At 41.8% G+C, this 15,259-nt stretch overlaps 1 protein-coding gene across 5 annotated transcripts in view; it reads left to right on the top strand.

Annotated features, from left to right (window-relative positions):
• TP63 (tumor protein p63) overlaps nt 1–15,259 on the top strand; it is a 226,886-nt gene that overhangs the window by 150,860 nt on the left and 60,767 nt on the right. For all 5 annotated transcript variants that reach the window (XM_074190651.1, XM_074190650.1, XM_074190652.1 and 2 more), the window contains one exon: nt 1,294–1,548. In XM_074190651.1, the coding sequence (XP_074046752.1) occupies nt 1,294–1,548 (255 nt within the window). The remainder of the gene's footprint in view (nt 1–1,293; nt 1,549–15,259) is intronic.

Genomic DNA, 15,259 nt, shown 5'->3' with positions numbered 1-15,259 from the left:
GCCATTTTGGGAGTCAAAGATTTGGGTTTGAATCTTGCCTCTGACCCTTTTCCACTCAAGTGGAAGGGACTGGCCCCCATGGCCTCTGAGTCTGCTATCTTTCTCCGACTTGAGGTCACACTCAGTAGAGAAAAGAAGGGGTCAGCAGAGACCCGGGCTCCCCAGGTCTGGTGCTGGTATTTCCTGGCTCCAGATCCTTAGGGAGTCCTCTAACTGCGGGAAGCCTCAGCTTCCTCATTTGGATAAAGGGGATGACACCAGTTGCATTACCTACTTCAAAGAGTTATTACAAAGAAAAGGGGCTTCCAAGCTCTCTCTAGAAGTTCATATTTCTGGACATTGAGGTTTGCCAAGTTTCCTTGGTGAGTTCAGCTTTTTACCCAAACCCTCTGAAGTTGGTGCTGCTCTCATTCCCACTTTACAGATGAAACCATTGAGGCTTCAAAGTTCTGGCTCCCGCCTGGGAGGGTCAGAGCCAGGGCTCCCCTCTTCCCACATCCAACACCCCTATTAGATAGTCCTTCACTAGAGAGCCTTCTAAAGGCCAGATTGGGGGGAGAAAGCACAGTCCCTGGAGAAGGGGGTAGGGAGAGAACAGTGACTGGGACCCAGCAAGTTCTTAATAAAGGTAGATTGAGTTCATGTCAGAGTGAATAAGAGTCATAGACATGGGGTGAGGAAGACCCGAGTTCAAATCCTTTCTCTGAGAGTTCCAGATCCATGAACAGGAACTCTGGCCATTAGACATAGGAAATTTTCAGATGAAATTGGGAAGATGCTTTGTAACCCTTAAATCTCTGCCTAAACAAATGGAAGCAGTCCAATCCTGACAAATAGAGTCAAGAAAACCTAGATTGCAATTGTTGCGATTGTCTTTGCATGGAGTTGGAAAAATAAATACATTTATTAAAAAAAAAGAAAAAATAAAGAAGGCTTTGATCGAAATCTTACCACTGATGCTGTATGGCCTTGGTCTAGTCATTGCACTTTTCTAAGACCTGATTTCTCATCCATACAATGGGGATGATGTTACCTGGATAGCTTTCATCATAGGTTTTTTTTTTGCTTTCAGAGTCAAAGCATCTATATAAATAACTGAGTGAGAAGGTATATGGAAAGGGTTGTATAGGCTTGAGTGTTATGTCAGTTGATGATGATCCCACACACCTTCAGCCTCTCTGGCTGACATCATCCGTGCCTCTGATGACTGACTTTCTCTAGGCCGGCAGCACCCCAGGCCTGGCTCTCCTTGGCAGTTGGCTAACGTCCAGGTCTCTCTTGTCTCTCCTGCAGCCGCAGTACACAAACCTGGGGCTCCTGAACAGTATGGACCAGCAGATGCCAAATGGCTCCTCATCCACCAGCCCCTATAACACGGATCATGCGCAGAACAGCGTCACAGCCCCCTCGCCCTATGCCCAGCCCAGCTCCACCTTTGACGCCCTGTCTCCCTCTCCTGCCATCCCCTCCAATACAGACTACCCAGGACCCCACAGCTTTGATGTCTCCTTTCAGCAGTCCAGTACTGCCAAGTCAGCCACATGGACGGTAAGTCAATGGTTTCTCCCTTTTGGCTTTGCCTTCTCACCTGCCTTCTAGAAACTTCTGGGAAGGACCCTGCAGTTGCAGAAGGAACCTTGGGGTGAAAACAAGAGCCTTGCCCAATAGATCTGGTTTGAGCAGAGGGGATTCTGGGCCAGAAGCCAGCCAGCTCTTATTACTAGAGGGCAGAGTTGACTTTGCTTTTGAGTTTCTTTTCCCTTATCCCAGGCTGTGGCACTCTGCCTAACATCTGGTCATCTTTTAAATACTTTTTCATTCATTGAGTAACTATCATATTAGCAGTCTATACTGAGTCTGGCACTCCTTTAGGCACTGAAAATTTTTAAAAAGCAAAATCAAAGCAAAACAAAACAAACAAAAAACTGAAAGCCATTCCTGCCCACATGGTGATTTCCTATTCTGTATAAGGTGTATATAAACAGTGATGCTGACTTATGGATCAGGAATGTCTACTCCTAAACCACTTTCCAATTGCTAGGGTACCTTTTGCCTAGCTGCTGTGTTAGGTCGATTACACTAATTTCTGGAAATTTTACAGATAAGGCAATAACTAGTCTTCAGATAAGTCAATAAAATAGATTTGCTTATGGGTAGACGATGGCAAGTGGGAGTGCCAACACTTCAATCCAAATCTCTTCTTTGTCCTGTACCATGTGTCCCATATACACACATAAGGAAATGACCTGTGATTTCCACAGTAATCCATCACAAAGGTTTCAAATCATCTTTGCCATAGCAAATAGGGAATTCATTGTGTCTTAGACGTTACATCTGGAAGAGACTTAGAGGCCTCCCTTTACAAATGAGGAAACTGAGGTCCATAAAGGTGAGATTTTATACAAGTTCACAAGCTAGCCAGTGTCCAAATAGAGATTTTACTACATGCTTTCCATGACTATATCTGATATTTGAAAAAATAAAAACCCCCACCTTTTAAAATTCACCCTTTGTTTGAACTAGCAATGGGCCAATGTTCACAAAATTGAATCATTTTGGCAGTATTTTTTTTCCCTGAATACTTGAAAGAATCTTCCCAATTGGCAGAGATCCTTTGGCTGTCCCCCAGAAGGTTACTATCTATCAATGACTTCTGTCTCCTACGGTGTCAGTCTTTGTTCTGTGTGTTTGCAAACCTCTCAGTCATAGAGGGGAACTCCAAATACATAAGAGAATGATGAGCAATGCCTACCCTTCAGAGACCAGATGGGGCCCAAGATCCTGTGGCCTCTCTTTCCATCCTAGGTTTGTCCCTACAAAACACACACATAAAAAGTACAACAATACATGTGGATAAATGAGGCTTATGGTAAACACCAAAGTCCCAAGTTCAAATCCAGCCCCTGACTCTGGCTGCATACCTCTGGGCGAGTCATTTGACCTTTGTCTGCCTCCTGAAAAGAATAACACCTCCTTCTCATATTCATGAGGATCAAATGAAATAATATTTGTAAAGTGCTTATCACCGTCTGGCTCATATTAGGGGCTTAAAAATTGCTCTACCCTCTCTCTCTAATTATTATAATAATAGTAATAGCAATAATCATTAGCATTTTTGTGGTTTGCTAATGTGCTTTACACATCATTATATCATTTTGAGGCCTCCAATAGCCTTGGAGGTAGGTGTCATCATTAGCTAAGAGAAGTCAAATGGTGATTTAGGGTCAAGTTTAGGGTCAAGTGGGCATCTAAAATGGGATTTGAACCCAGTTTGCTGATATGTCAACTCTAGTGCTATCTTCTCTATGACCTAGATGCAAAAACCAGGGGTAACTGCATCCCTCCTTAAGCATCCCCACCTTCCCTGGTCAGGTGAGTGGATGAGGAACCTAAATGAATCAGAGTAATGATTTCACCTATACACAGGTCATGAGAATGAAGTCTAAATGGTATGATCCAGCTGTCAGGGCCAGAATTTTCCATCCATTGGCTGCTTAATTGGTGAATGAAAAGTCCTCTTTTATATGACTCTAAAAGTGTCTCATGGCAGATCTGAGAGGCAAGGAAATAGACATTCATCTGAGTTACTGCTGGAATTTCCCCATATTCAGGGAATCAGATTTGCTAACATCATCATGGCCAGGCTGGCTTGGATGTATGCTTTCAAGGTACTCCTTGAAAATCTGCAAAAATAATGACTTTTTGTTCAATCTCCTCAACATTTGTCTATACCAAAGTGGTTTGTTGGAAACATCTACACTTCTCAGGTTGAGGGATGTGCAGTTCAAAGAGACTTCTTTCCTTTTGTGGTTTAAATAATTATTTTGATTTAGTTTCTAGCTCAATGGAGAGGCAGCATTTCATCCCAACTACTGCCATGGGAATTGCATAATTGCTCTAAAGTAATTACGGTTCTGCACAGTACTTTATTTTGCCTCATGGTTCAATTTGGAGGCCTAGATTTCTGCCTTTTTAAGTGCCATAACATTTATCTAAACCAAGGACTTAAGAAAAAATTCCTGATCCCTTTTCTTCCCTCTTCCCCTCTCTACTACTCTTTTCTCTCCCCTTCTTCTCATCCTCATCTTTTTTTCTCTCTTTTCCTTCTTCTTCCCTTCATCTCTCCTTTTTCCTTCTTCCTTCCTCATTTTTCTGTCATCTTTTTCCTGTCTTCTATTACCCCTCACTTTCTTCTCACTTCTCTCCTGCCATCTTTTTTTTTTTTTTTTTAGTTTTTGCAAGGCAACGGGGTTAAGTGGCTTGCCCAAGGCCACACAGCTAGATAATTATTAAGTGTCTGTGTCCAGATTTGAACTCAGGTACTTCTCACTCCAGGGCTGGTGCTCTATCCACTGTACCACCTAGCTGCCCCTCCTTCCATCTTCTTCTCTCCTTTAACCCTTTATCTATTCTCTTCCCTCCTCTCTTTTCCTCACTTTCCCTCCTTCCTTCTCTCTGGTTAACCTGTATTAAACTTGAGAGGGAGAAGTACAAAGACTTGTTTTTCAAAGATAAAGGCCTTGACCCTAGATCCTCCAGAGACCGCTAATGTCTATTATCCACATACAGAAATCGAGTGAAGAGATTATTTAAAAAAAATTCTTCAGAGTGGGGAGAAGACCTTAGAGAGACCATAAAGCTAGGTCCCAATAAAGTCCAAGAGGGAACATCCCCAATAACTTTTTCTCATCAGAAGCATCTCAGATTGAAAGCATGCAGAATCTGAAGGGGAAGGCACTGCAGTGGGTATCTAGTCCAAATTGTGCCTAAAGACGATTCCTGGGTCAGCAAGGTGGCACCTAGCTAATAGAGCAAGGGGTCACTGAGCCAAGGTCAGTGGAGAGGACAGTGCATTATAGGCAAGAAGGCAATTATCCCTGCTACTGCCACCACTTCTGCACCTTCCCCACCTCCATGTTTGTTGTTGGTGCCCTTCCTGATAAGAGTCTTGAGATCATTGTTCTTGACTGGGCTTTGATTTTGTTCTTTGGGGTCTGTGGCCACTCACAAGAGCAAGTGAGAAGGACTGTGAAGCTCCAGTCATGGGAGCAGACCCTTCTGTGAGGTGTTCCGTTGATCCCCTGGTGGGTCCAGTCCATGCCCCTTGGCCTCCTTTGGCCCTGGCAGTCAGGAGCTGAGCCTGGTTCCTCTCTCCTCAGGATACCTGAGATGTAAGGCAGCAGGGGCACCTGACAGAGACCCTGAAATCTGATACCAATGCTTCCCTTTCTGCCAATCTGATGGGGTCATCAACCCTAGCTCCATCCCAAAGGTGTGCAGGAAGGGCTTTCCAAGAGAAACTTATAACAGCACATTTTCCTGAGGCAGTCTGGGAAATGCCATTCACATGGGACTCAATGCATGCATCTAACCTCTCATGCAATGATTCAGGTCACCTGAGTCCTCTGTGATGGTGTGGAGCCCAAACCTATTGTTTGAAGGAATCTATTGTTCAGTAGAGCGCTGGGAGTCAATCATAGCCCTAGCCCTAGCGACAGGTCTTTGTGGGTAGAGCCAAAGTAAGGTCCTCCTCATTGTTCTAATGCTTCTTCAGGTCTCAGTTCCTAGTAGAATTGAAGATGAAGGCAAATTGATGATAAAGTGAGCTCCCCAAGGTCAGGGGCCAGTTTTAACTTTGGCCAAGAAGTTGCTCCCTGTTTGGTGAACAATGGGTTGGAGTGCTGAGAAGTCCTCAAAGGGAAAACTCCCAGTTAAATTGAACTGTAGCATCCTAGCTCATGGTACTTCTCTAATGTTGACTGCTAGTTCAGTTCCTCCACAAATTGTCTTTCACCATTCATATTTATGCCCATCTTTAGAGAAGTTCATTTTATCTCTGTTCCCCACTGACATGTACAGTCCCTGAGGCAGGGGCTGTTTTGCTTTTGAATTCCCAATGCTTCTCAAATCCCATGTCACATAGATTCCAAATCTCTTTCCATTAAGTCATATGATCTCATCTACATTGGCAAAATGAGGGGAATGAACTCATCCCTAGAATCCCCATGGTCCTGCCCTATGGTCAAAATGAGGTGACAATTTGTATTGGAGAGAATGTAGTATTTCCACACTGGGGGCCCTGCTGATGACATCAGAGGACCAGACCAAAACTCAGCAGAATAGCAACTATGAAAGGAGATAAAAGAAGCACAAACCTTTGAGTGAGATTCCAATTGGCAGTGTGTTGGGAGATCCATCGTCAGGATGAAGGGAAGGATCATTCACACTTCAGAACTTTCCCAGAAACCTGAAAGGAGGCTCAAAAGCATACCTAAGAGCATCATTACTAGGTTGTCAATTAGGGAATTAGTCTGTCCTCTTTTATTAATCTTAGAGATTTATCTTTCACAGTATTAACCAAAGCTTGGCGTTTAAATAAAGCAAAGCTACCTATAAATGGATTTTCTTGTTCATTTTCTTCCACTAAATTACTTCCTTAACTTTTAATGGTTATAAAATATAATTTCCATTAAATTAAAAAAAAACTCTTCAACCTACAACTTTAGTTCCTTCCCAGGAAGGTAGATGGGTTAGAAGGATGAGAGAGGGATCTTAGTCATTAGATATTTTACAGAGACAGAGTGCCCTAACATCTGGCCCACAACAATCAGAAAAGAGCAAACAGACTTGGAGAAATTGAGATCTGTTTTCTCAGTTCCCTCACTGATAGTTTATTTTTACTTGACTTGTGTATATAGAATAGAGGGGAAAACTTGTAAGGAAACTGAGGCATAAATATATCACAAATGTCTTAATTATTTTTAATGATCCAAAGAAAATAGAGTATATCATTAAACAGAGCAGAGCTCAATTAAAATTAAAATGAATTGGTAACCATTACTGAATTCATGTATTTATTTATCAGGAATTGTGGGATAAATTCTTGCAATGAATTCCCATCTGTGAGAATCACATCCTCTTCTGACTGACTTTGAAAGAATAGTCAGGTCAGATTTTGGGGTTGTTTTCCACATCTGGCTCCAATGACAAAGATTTAGCCTTCAGTATAGCAAAGTAATACCCATCCACCCAGACCATCCTCCATGATGGAAGTAATAATTAGAAAAGGTTTTATAACAAGTATATTCATTTGACATGGATGGAAATGAGACTTGAGAGCAAAAGCAATTTGGAAGGTAAAGAATTAGAAGGTCATCAGAGATTGGGGTGAGATTTCTACAGTAGGTAGAAACAGTTAGAGGCACCTAAGGAGAGCCAGATACTGAGCTAGATCCCATGGTAGATGCTCTTCATTAGATCCCAGATACCTAAGGATCTGGGTGTCCAATGGAACGATTGGACAATTAAGTGAGCCAAGAGGAAGAGCAAACACGAATTTATCACTTGGAAAACACATGGCCTCTCAAACTGCTCTGGAATGAACTCCCTTGCTTGGTATAAACTTAGAACCCCTAGTCAGGTTGGACTTCAGAATCATGGGACCCAAGTTTGAATCTATCATTCACTACTTGCCAGCTATTCACAGTCATGAGACATTGGATACTAAATTTCATTTCTTTGAGTCTTCATTTCCTCACCTCTAAAATGAGAGGTTTGGAATTGATGAACTCTAATATCCCTTTATGATTGATGATCGATTGACCATCTGAAAGATACAGAAACCTACCTCCGCTTGAAGAAATTCTCAGACCTCTTGGGAGAGTCATTCAGCCAACTTGGGATTATTTCAGAGAGCTATTTTTCCAGGGGGGGGGGGGGGAATCTGTTTCTTGCTCATTAAAAAAAAGTGTTTAAAGTAATTTGAGCTAGAAGAAACCACACATTTAGTCCCAACCAATCCTTTTGCAAATGAGGAAACTGAGTCATTTTGCCTTTATGAAGTTATTTGTCCAAGGTCATACTAGATGGGATCATTTCAGTTGGAATGGACACTAGACACCATGCATCTTAATTTTGCAGCTAAGGACACTGAATTTTATAAAAGTTAAGTGATTTTCCTAAGGCTATACAATTAATAAGCAACAAAATCAGCTCCTCTGACTCTGTCTGATTGTCATTCATCTATTGCACACTACCCTCTCCAAGAAACAAGGACAGCTGAGGGAACAGGGTGGGTAGAGCCCTGGAAGAGGAGTCAGGAAAGCCAGAATTGGAATTCTGATTTGGACACTTTCCTTGTTCAATAACTCTATCCAAGTCCCTTAACCTATATAGGCCCAAGTTTCCCCATGTGCAAAATGGAAATAAAAATGGCACCTACCTCCCAGGACTGTTGTGAGCTTTAAATGAGATAATATTTGTAAAGTGCTATATAAACCTTCTAGTACTCTAATATCATATATTGTGCTTTTATGTAACTCCTACTGCATGCTAGACACTGTACCAAACATTGGGTTTATGAAAAGAGGCAAAAGAGAGTCCCTGCCCTCAGGGAGCTTGTAATCTAATGGACAAATATCTATAATAACTGTGGTTGTTGGGACTATTCCCTATTTGATCTGGTATTAATGTGCTTTTATACTTTTTTTTAAAGATTTGGATCACCTTCATGATATGAAGATAATTTGGTTTAATAGTCACGTAGGCCATTTCTTTAGTGTTTCAATATTTGTCAAATATTTCACATGATTAACTCAGTGGAGAAACTTCCTTCCAATTCTGTAATGAATGGTTATGGATTGATTATGTGACCTTGGGCATCGTGGGGTTGGAGGTTGTCCTTAAAGAGCCCCCTTCAGCTCTCACCCTATGATTCTCAGCTAGCCTCAGAACCAGCACCCTCTCTGCTAGTCAGGTGAGAAGCACAATTAATTAAAAGGTCGGTTTCAAAGGGCTTCTGTAGTTTGGGTTCTGTTTATTTGTTTTCTTGTGGTGGTTTCCATGTGGTGATAATTATAAAGAATGATGATTGTTAGACCTTGCGGGTCCTCCTCTCTGCTGGAGAAAGACATCTGACAGTCTCCTTCAGTGTGTCTATTTAATTAGAGTAAAGGCTTGTGGAGGACTCCTGGGTCCTGGGGCAAGTCACTGTCTCTCTGCCAATCTGTTAAATGGGTGTGATAATACCTCCCTGGCAGGGCTGCCATAAGGTTTAATTAAAACTTGTGAAGTGTGGTGAAGGGGTGATCTACCAGAGAAGGAAAGGCAAAGATATATTATTATCTCAGCCTTCTTTATTGTTTTCTTCTTCCCTGCCTAAAAAACATGTTACAGTCAAAGCAAAAACCTTTCATCAACAGGATGGATGCAAAAAATGGCTTTCCAAAATCTACCCTCTCCCTCAAATGTGGACTTTGAGTTCCTCAACAAAATGCTTTCACTTGGGTCTTGTCAAACCTTATCAGGTTTTTTTTCTGGTTTGTTTTGAGATTTTTGTTTTTGTTTTTATTTTTGGTTTGTTTTTGATACTATCTAGGTAGTTGTATTGGCAGAAAAAAATCTTTAATTATGATTGGTGGCAAGACATGATAAAAAGAAAAAAGAAAAAACTCACCTTAGAACCGTAGTAGTTACGAAGAACTTTCCTCAGCACAACCCTGGGAGGCAAGTATCTCTGTTACCTATATGAAGAAACTGAGTTTGAGAGGTTGGTGACTTGGCCAAAGTCACACTGTTTAGTCTGGTTGACTAGTAAGGTCCAAGCAGTAGATAGTAATGGTTTGGTCTCAAGAGGTTTACAATGGAGGACCTCAAGAATGTGCGCTTGGGGGCAGCTAGTGGAGAGAACACTGGTCCTGGAGTCAGGAGGACCCGAGTTCAAATTTGACCTCAGACACTTCATAATTGCCTAGCTCTGTGACCTTGGGCAAGCCACTTAACTTCATTGCCTAGCAAACCCCACCCCCTCCAAAAAAAAAAAGAATGTATGCTTGGCTCTGGGCTATTTAGTTAATGACATAGGTTATTTGCTTCTCAATTATTCAGTGAACTGAAAGTTGGGAAGGAAAGTTGAGGAGCAACCTGGTGCTGTGCGAGGAAACCCCACGTAAAATCACTGCTCAGACCAGATGAGTGATCAGGAATAAGATAATGAACTTAGCAGAATCTCAGTTTCCCCATCTGCAAAATGATGGTAATGCATAACTCCCTAACCTCAGAAGCCTTTGGTGTTCGCTGTTGTTCAGAGTATCAGAGCTGACTGAGACCTGGGTTTTCTAACTGGGTCTACCACCCTTTCCATTCTACCACTCTCACCCACTACTGTTTTCTTTCAATGAGGCAGGCCAGAGCAACTCAGTGTTGAACTGGGAAGTAAGCAGACCTGGCTAGCCTTGTGACCCTGCCCTAGTCACTTAGCGTGCCTTGTCAGATGAGGGCAGTAATGACTGAGGACCTCATTTAATGTGAGCATTAAATGAAATAATATTCTTCAAATATTGGCAAACCCAAGCTTAAAATGTTATGTCTATGATTACTATTAGCATTATTATTTGAAGAAAAAGCTCAGATTGAGGGAATAGTGTTTGTACATTTAAATGGAAGTATCAAGTGAAAGTGAGGGGAGAGACTTTTATAAATAACTGTAGCCCTAGGGTAATGTCCAAAGGCTATATTTCCAGGAACTCTCACCTAGAAGGAGAGAGAGAAACAGAGACAGACAGACAGACAGACAGACAGACACACACACACACACACACACAAACACACACAGATTTCCTCAATTTTGATTTAGTTTAGGGTTAAACAAATAAACTTCCCTTTCATATTTAGAAACAAGGAGACCAGTAGCTAAAGAATTCAAACTTTTCTTTCTTTTTTTAAATCTCTATGGTCCTGGAGGAGAAAGAATAACTTTATCATCTTAACAATGGAATTTTCCCAAAGAACCAGAGAGAGATTTAGAGGGTGGAGTTCCTGCTCTCATCCAGAACTTGGATTTGAAAAGGGGAAGACAAGGTGATTATCACCTAGTCTTTGTTTCCTGGATACAATTTCCCCACTAGGGAATGGAAGCTCAGTGGAGCTCTTTATCTCAAGGTATTCAATATCCCTTCAGGAATCCATAGTCATTCCTCCCTCTACCAGTGTCCTGAGCTTGAGACTCTACCACAAAAGCCCCTGAATGAGACATTTAGGGAATGCCGAAGAAAAGTGTGACCTTAACTGCTATTATAAGTTAGAAATGAGTAGAGAGTTGAGGTACTGATAAATTTTCTTCTTGTTTTGGACAGCCCAGGGCTTTCATTTTCCCACCAGATTCTTGGAAAAACAATTTTGTTCCTTGACAGGAGGGAGGTGATGATGATGATGATGATGATGATGATGAAGATATTGGCAAATAACATTTACATACTGATTTAAGATTTGCTCAGTGCTTTACATAAATAATATCATTTGATTCTCACAAAAACCTTATGAAGCAGTGACTTTGATCCAAGTTTTACAAATGGAGAAACTGAAGCTGAGAGGTTAAGTGATTTTTCCAGGGTCACACAGCTAGCAAGCCCTTGAGACAAGATTTGGACTTCCAAATGTGGCAGTCTATCCACTATAAAAAGGAATCACTTCATAAAGTCACCACTTTCCCTCTTCCCAAATCCCAGCTTGAGCTTTTTCCTTTATAGACTTAAATTGTATCTTTCTAGATGACTTCCTTCAAACTTCAGGTCAAGTACCCCTACTTATGAAAGCCTTTCCTGAACCCCAGCTGCTATTCACCATCTCTTTCCTTCTTAAGCAAAGTATCACTGATGCAGTCACCTTTACTTAGATGGAAAGAGTAATGAATTTGGAGTTAGAGGAAGGAAGGGTTTGGGATGGATTACCTCCTCTGATAGGTGTTCATAGCATCAGGCCCTGAAGCAATTGTTCACACTTACTGGATCTCAGTTTCTTTAACTGTAAAATAAAGGGGTTAGAACATACAGGCTATGGAGTCCTTTTTGGAGAGCTGGTTTGTGTGAGTTGGTGCAATGGAACTTTTTAAAAAATATTCTTCAAGGAATCCATAGGACTCCCCTTTCAGATAAGTTTAGAAATATTTGACCATTTCTTAATATGGTCTAGAAACCGGTCTTTTAAAAAGAAGGCCACATTCAGCTTCCAAAAGGGCTATGAGATCTAGTTCTTGGAGACTCCTGTTCTTTATCTTCTGATGATCCCAGGTAATGGAGAAGATGAGTTCTTCATGCTACTAATGTTCAAGATGGGAAAGACTTATGCCCTTCATTTTACACCTGAGGAAATTGAGGTCCAGATCACAGTAGGTTGCCCAGGGTCAGATGGTTCCCCCCCCCCACCCCAGATCCTCTAGCTCCAGATTCAGGATGCTTTTCATTAGACTTTGACTTCAACATATAGGAAAGACCATTGAAAAAAGTGAGTCAATGGGACTATGTGCTGAGCCCTCCCTTCCTCTGGTTAGTTACTCAGTCAGCACTGGCTACTGGGGTGGATTGTTTCTTGGGATACAGGACTATGCCAAGCCCCATCTATGCTCTAGGAAGTGTAAAGAGCTTAGAATTCCTGGCCTGGAAGGTTCCCTTGTTCTGAGATGAGATGGTCATGGTCTTGTGCTCAGGTTCACAAAGCCCTCTTTTCACCAAAGTCCAAACAAACCTCTGAAATAAGAGATTCAGGTAACCAGAGAGGAGCAGTATGACCTGGTGGGTTCTTGGAGTCAGCAGAAATCTGGGATCTGATACCTCCTGTTCACTTGTCTGAATTATGTGGATAAGAATACCCATAGTGGCCCGTCAGAGGTTTATTGGGAGATACAAGTGTTGCTAAGTATAATGATAGTGATCATTTTGGATTTATTCTTGATTTTCAATTTTGCAGATGATGAAATAGACTCAGACAGTCAATGATCTTTAATTAGTGCTTCCTCTGGGTGAAGTGTGGGGTAATACTAAAAAAAAACCAAACAAACAAAAAAACCAAAGCAGCCAATGAGATTTAGACCATGTGTTGGTCATGGGGTAGAACAGGTTCTCATCTGGAGGACCTACTGTGTCTCTAGAAATTGGGGATTTGGGAGTGATTGTCCCAGAATTCTTCTAAATCTGCCCCAGATTAGATCCTTCAAAATGCTTATTCCCTTCCCCAATATATGATCATGGACAATAAATGACCAATGAGCAGTAGAGGAAACACATTCCTTGAACTTTTGCAAGAGAAAGGAAGCATTTCTTTGTTGATTGGTTAGGAAAATCTTCCTGGAGAGGTGGCATTGAAGATGGGCTTGGTAAGAAGGGATGGGATAGGAGATTTAGAAGAATTCTGGGAATTGTAGGCAGGGGAACAAAACAAGACAGAGAAGCAGTCAAGGGAGCATAGGAGGGGTTAGGGAAGGGAAGGGAAGGGGTGATTTAGAGTATCGCAGAATCCTTGGAACATAAAGAATTTAGCAACCAATCCAAAGGAAACCCCCATTGACACATGTGTCTAAAGGTTCATTGCCTAAAGAACCCACCACTGTCCTCCAGAGGAAGCCCATTTCACATCAGGGAAGCTCTCCTAATGGACCTTTAAGATTTCAGATTGTACCATGGGATGGTGTCAAACACTCTTCTATGGACCAAGGAATTCCAAGATAAAAATGGAACGATCTCTGATATAGAGTTTATCCTCACACAAATATTGTTATCCTCATTTTGCAAATAAAGAAACTGAGGTTCAGAATTTAGATGATTTGCCCATAGAGTCAGAAGCAAGATTCAAACTAGTGTCTCCCAGCATGAAACAAGCCAACATTATCTTAACTCTAAGTCTGGCTCCCTAGTCTCTGGAAGGCAAGCAATGACCCACTGAGGACAGATTGTGCAAAACTTTGAATGCAAATCTTAGGAAACTGGACTTTGGTAGTCAGTGCATGGCCCAATTGAGAGTATTTTCTTGATCAAACCAGTATTTAGAAAGATGAACCTAGTGGTGGGAGGAGACTAGAAGCAGAGAGACTAGTTAGACAAATTCATGTGTTCAAGTTTTATGTGCCAATGGTCTGATCTGGGGCAGTGGCCATGGTCCTGTCATTGGGAGAAGTTAGTGAGTGATTAGCTCCAGAGAGAGCTATACAGTTTATACAGAAGGTTCCCTGGTGGTCACATACTGAAATGGCTTTAAAATGTAATGTCCTCTGTGTTTGGATGTATTTTGATTTCTTTTGTTAAAATTTTCCTAATTACATTTTAATCTGGTTTGGACCATAGTCAGGAGCTTGTGAGCCTTATGTGGGCAGATAGTTGACAAAATCTCCCCTCCAACACTGATAAACAAATTGGCTCAAGACTAGGGATCTCATATCTTTGAATCTTCCATTCTTCATCTCTATAAAATGGAAGTGATGCCACCACAAGACAGGGTTGCTAGCATTCAGTGCAGTCATACAGATAATGGCAGTTGGCAAATCTTAAAGTCTCAGAGAAATGTTAGTTTCTATTATTTTGAGAAATGAGGAGCCATAGCTAGCAAATAGTTCAGTGTCTTAGGCTTGAATAGGAAAGGTTTTGTGTTTGAGGGTGGGGAAGAGAGAGAGAACGAGAGGAAGAAGGGGAGAGAGGAGCATTCTAAGACACTAGAATGATTAAATAGGATCATAAATTTATACCCAAAAGTAGGTGGAAGGATCCTAAAAGCAAAGAGGGAGGGAGCTTTATTCCCAAGAAAGCAAAATGATTTGTTCAAGGTCACATATGGACTAAGTGAAAGGGCTCTGATTTGACTCTAGATCTCTCACATCTAGTCCTCTTCTCCAGATACATTTGTTCTCCAGAATTTTAAAATATTCCTTGCCCTTATATCTCTCATCTCATTCTTGAAAGTAGGTGCTAAATAGTGGGTAACCGGGAAAGACTTCACCAAACTCATCTTCCCTCTTGTTATAAGACTTGCTGAAATCATCCCATTCACCTCATGGAGTGGCAATAATTTGATTTTGGAGAGAACTTATTGACAAGACTCTTGGAGCAGTCTCCCAACCAACAAAGGCATTCTCTTGGTTCCAAGGGGGACTACCATCACATTGCCCAGCCTGAGATGGCCTGCCCTCCCCTGCCCATCGGGTCTCTGGAGGTTCTCTTCCTCTTTATGACCATCTAAGCCCCCTCTCCCCCTGGAAATACTGGCGAGAGGCTGTGGTCAGCATTCTCCCCACTGAATCATGTCCATGAGCTAATGTCTCTAATGGGATGAGTCAGTGCTGGCCCAGGAAGGGTGTCCCATAGGGAAGGTGGGAAATCTCAAGACCAACACAGTTTGGCTTCCCCACCTGTTGTTGTTAAGAGTTGGTGGCCGGAAAACAATCCAGGCAAACACTAAAGAAGGGGTCTGTGGAGCTCAACTGGCCACTTGGACTTGG

The sequence above is a fragment of the Macrotis lagotis genome, chromosome 6, assembly GCF_037893015.1.
Source record: "Macrotis lagotis isolate mMagLag1 chromosome 6, bilby.v1.9.chrom.fasta, whole genome shotgun sequence".
NCBI classification, from domain to species: domain Eukaryota; kingdom Metazoa; phylum Chordata; class Mammalia; order Peramelemorphia; family Peramelidae; genus Macrotis; species Macrotis lagotis.
The sequence above is the reverse complement of the archived record's forward strand: the minus strand, read 5'-3'. Positions and strand labels throughout refer to the sequence as shown.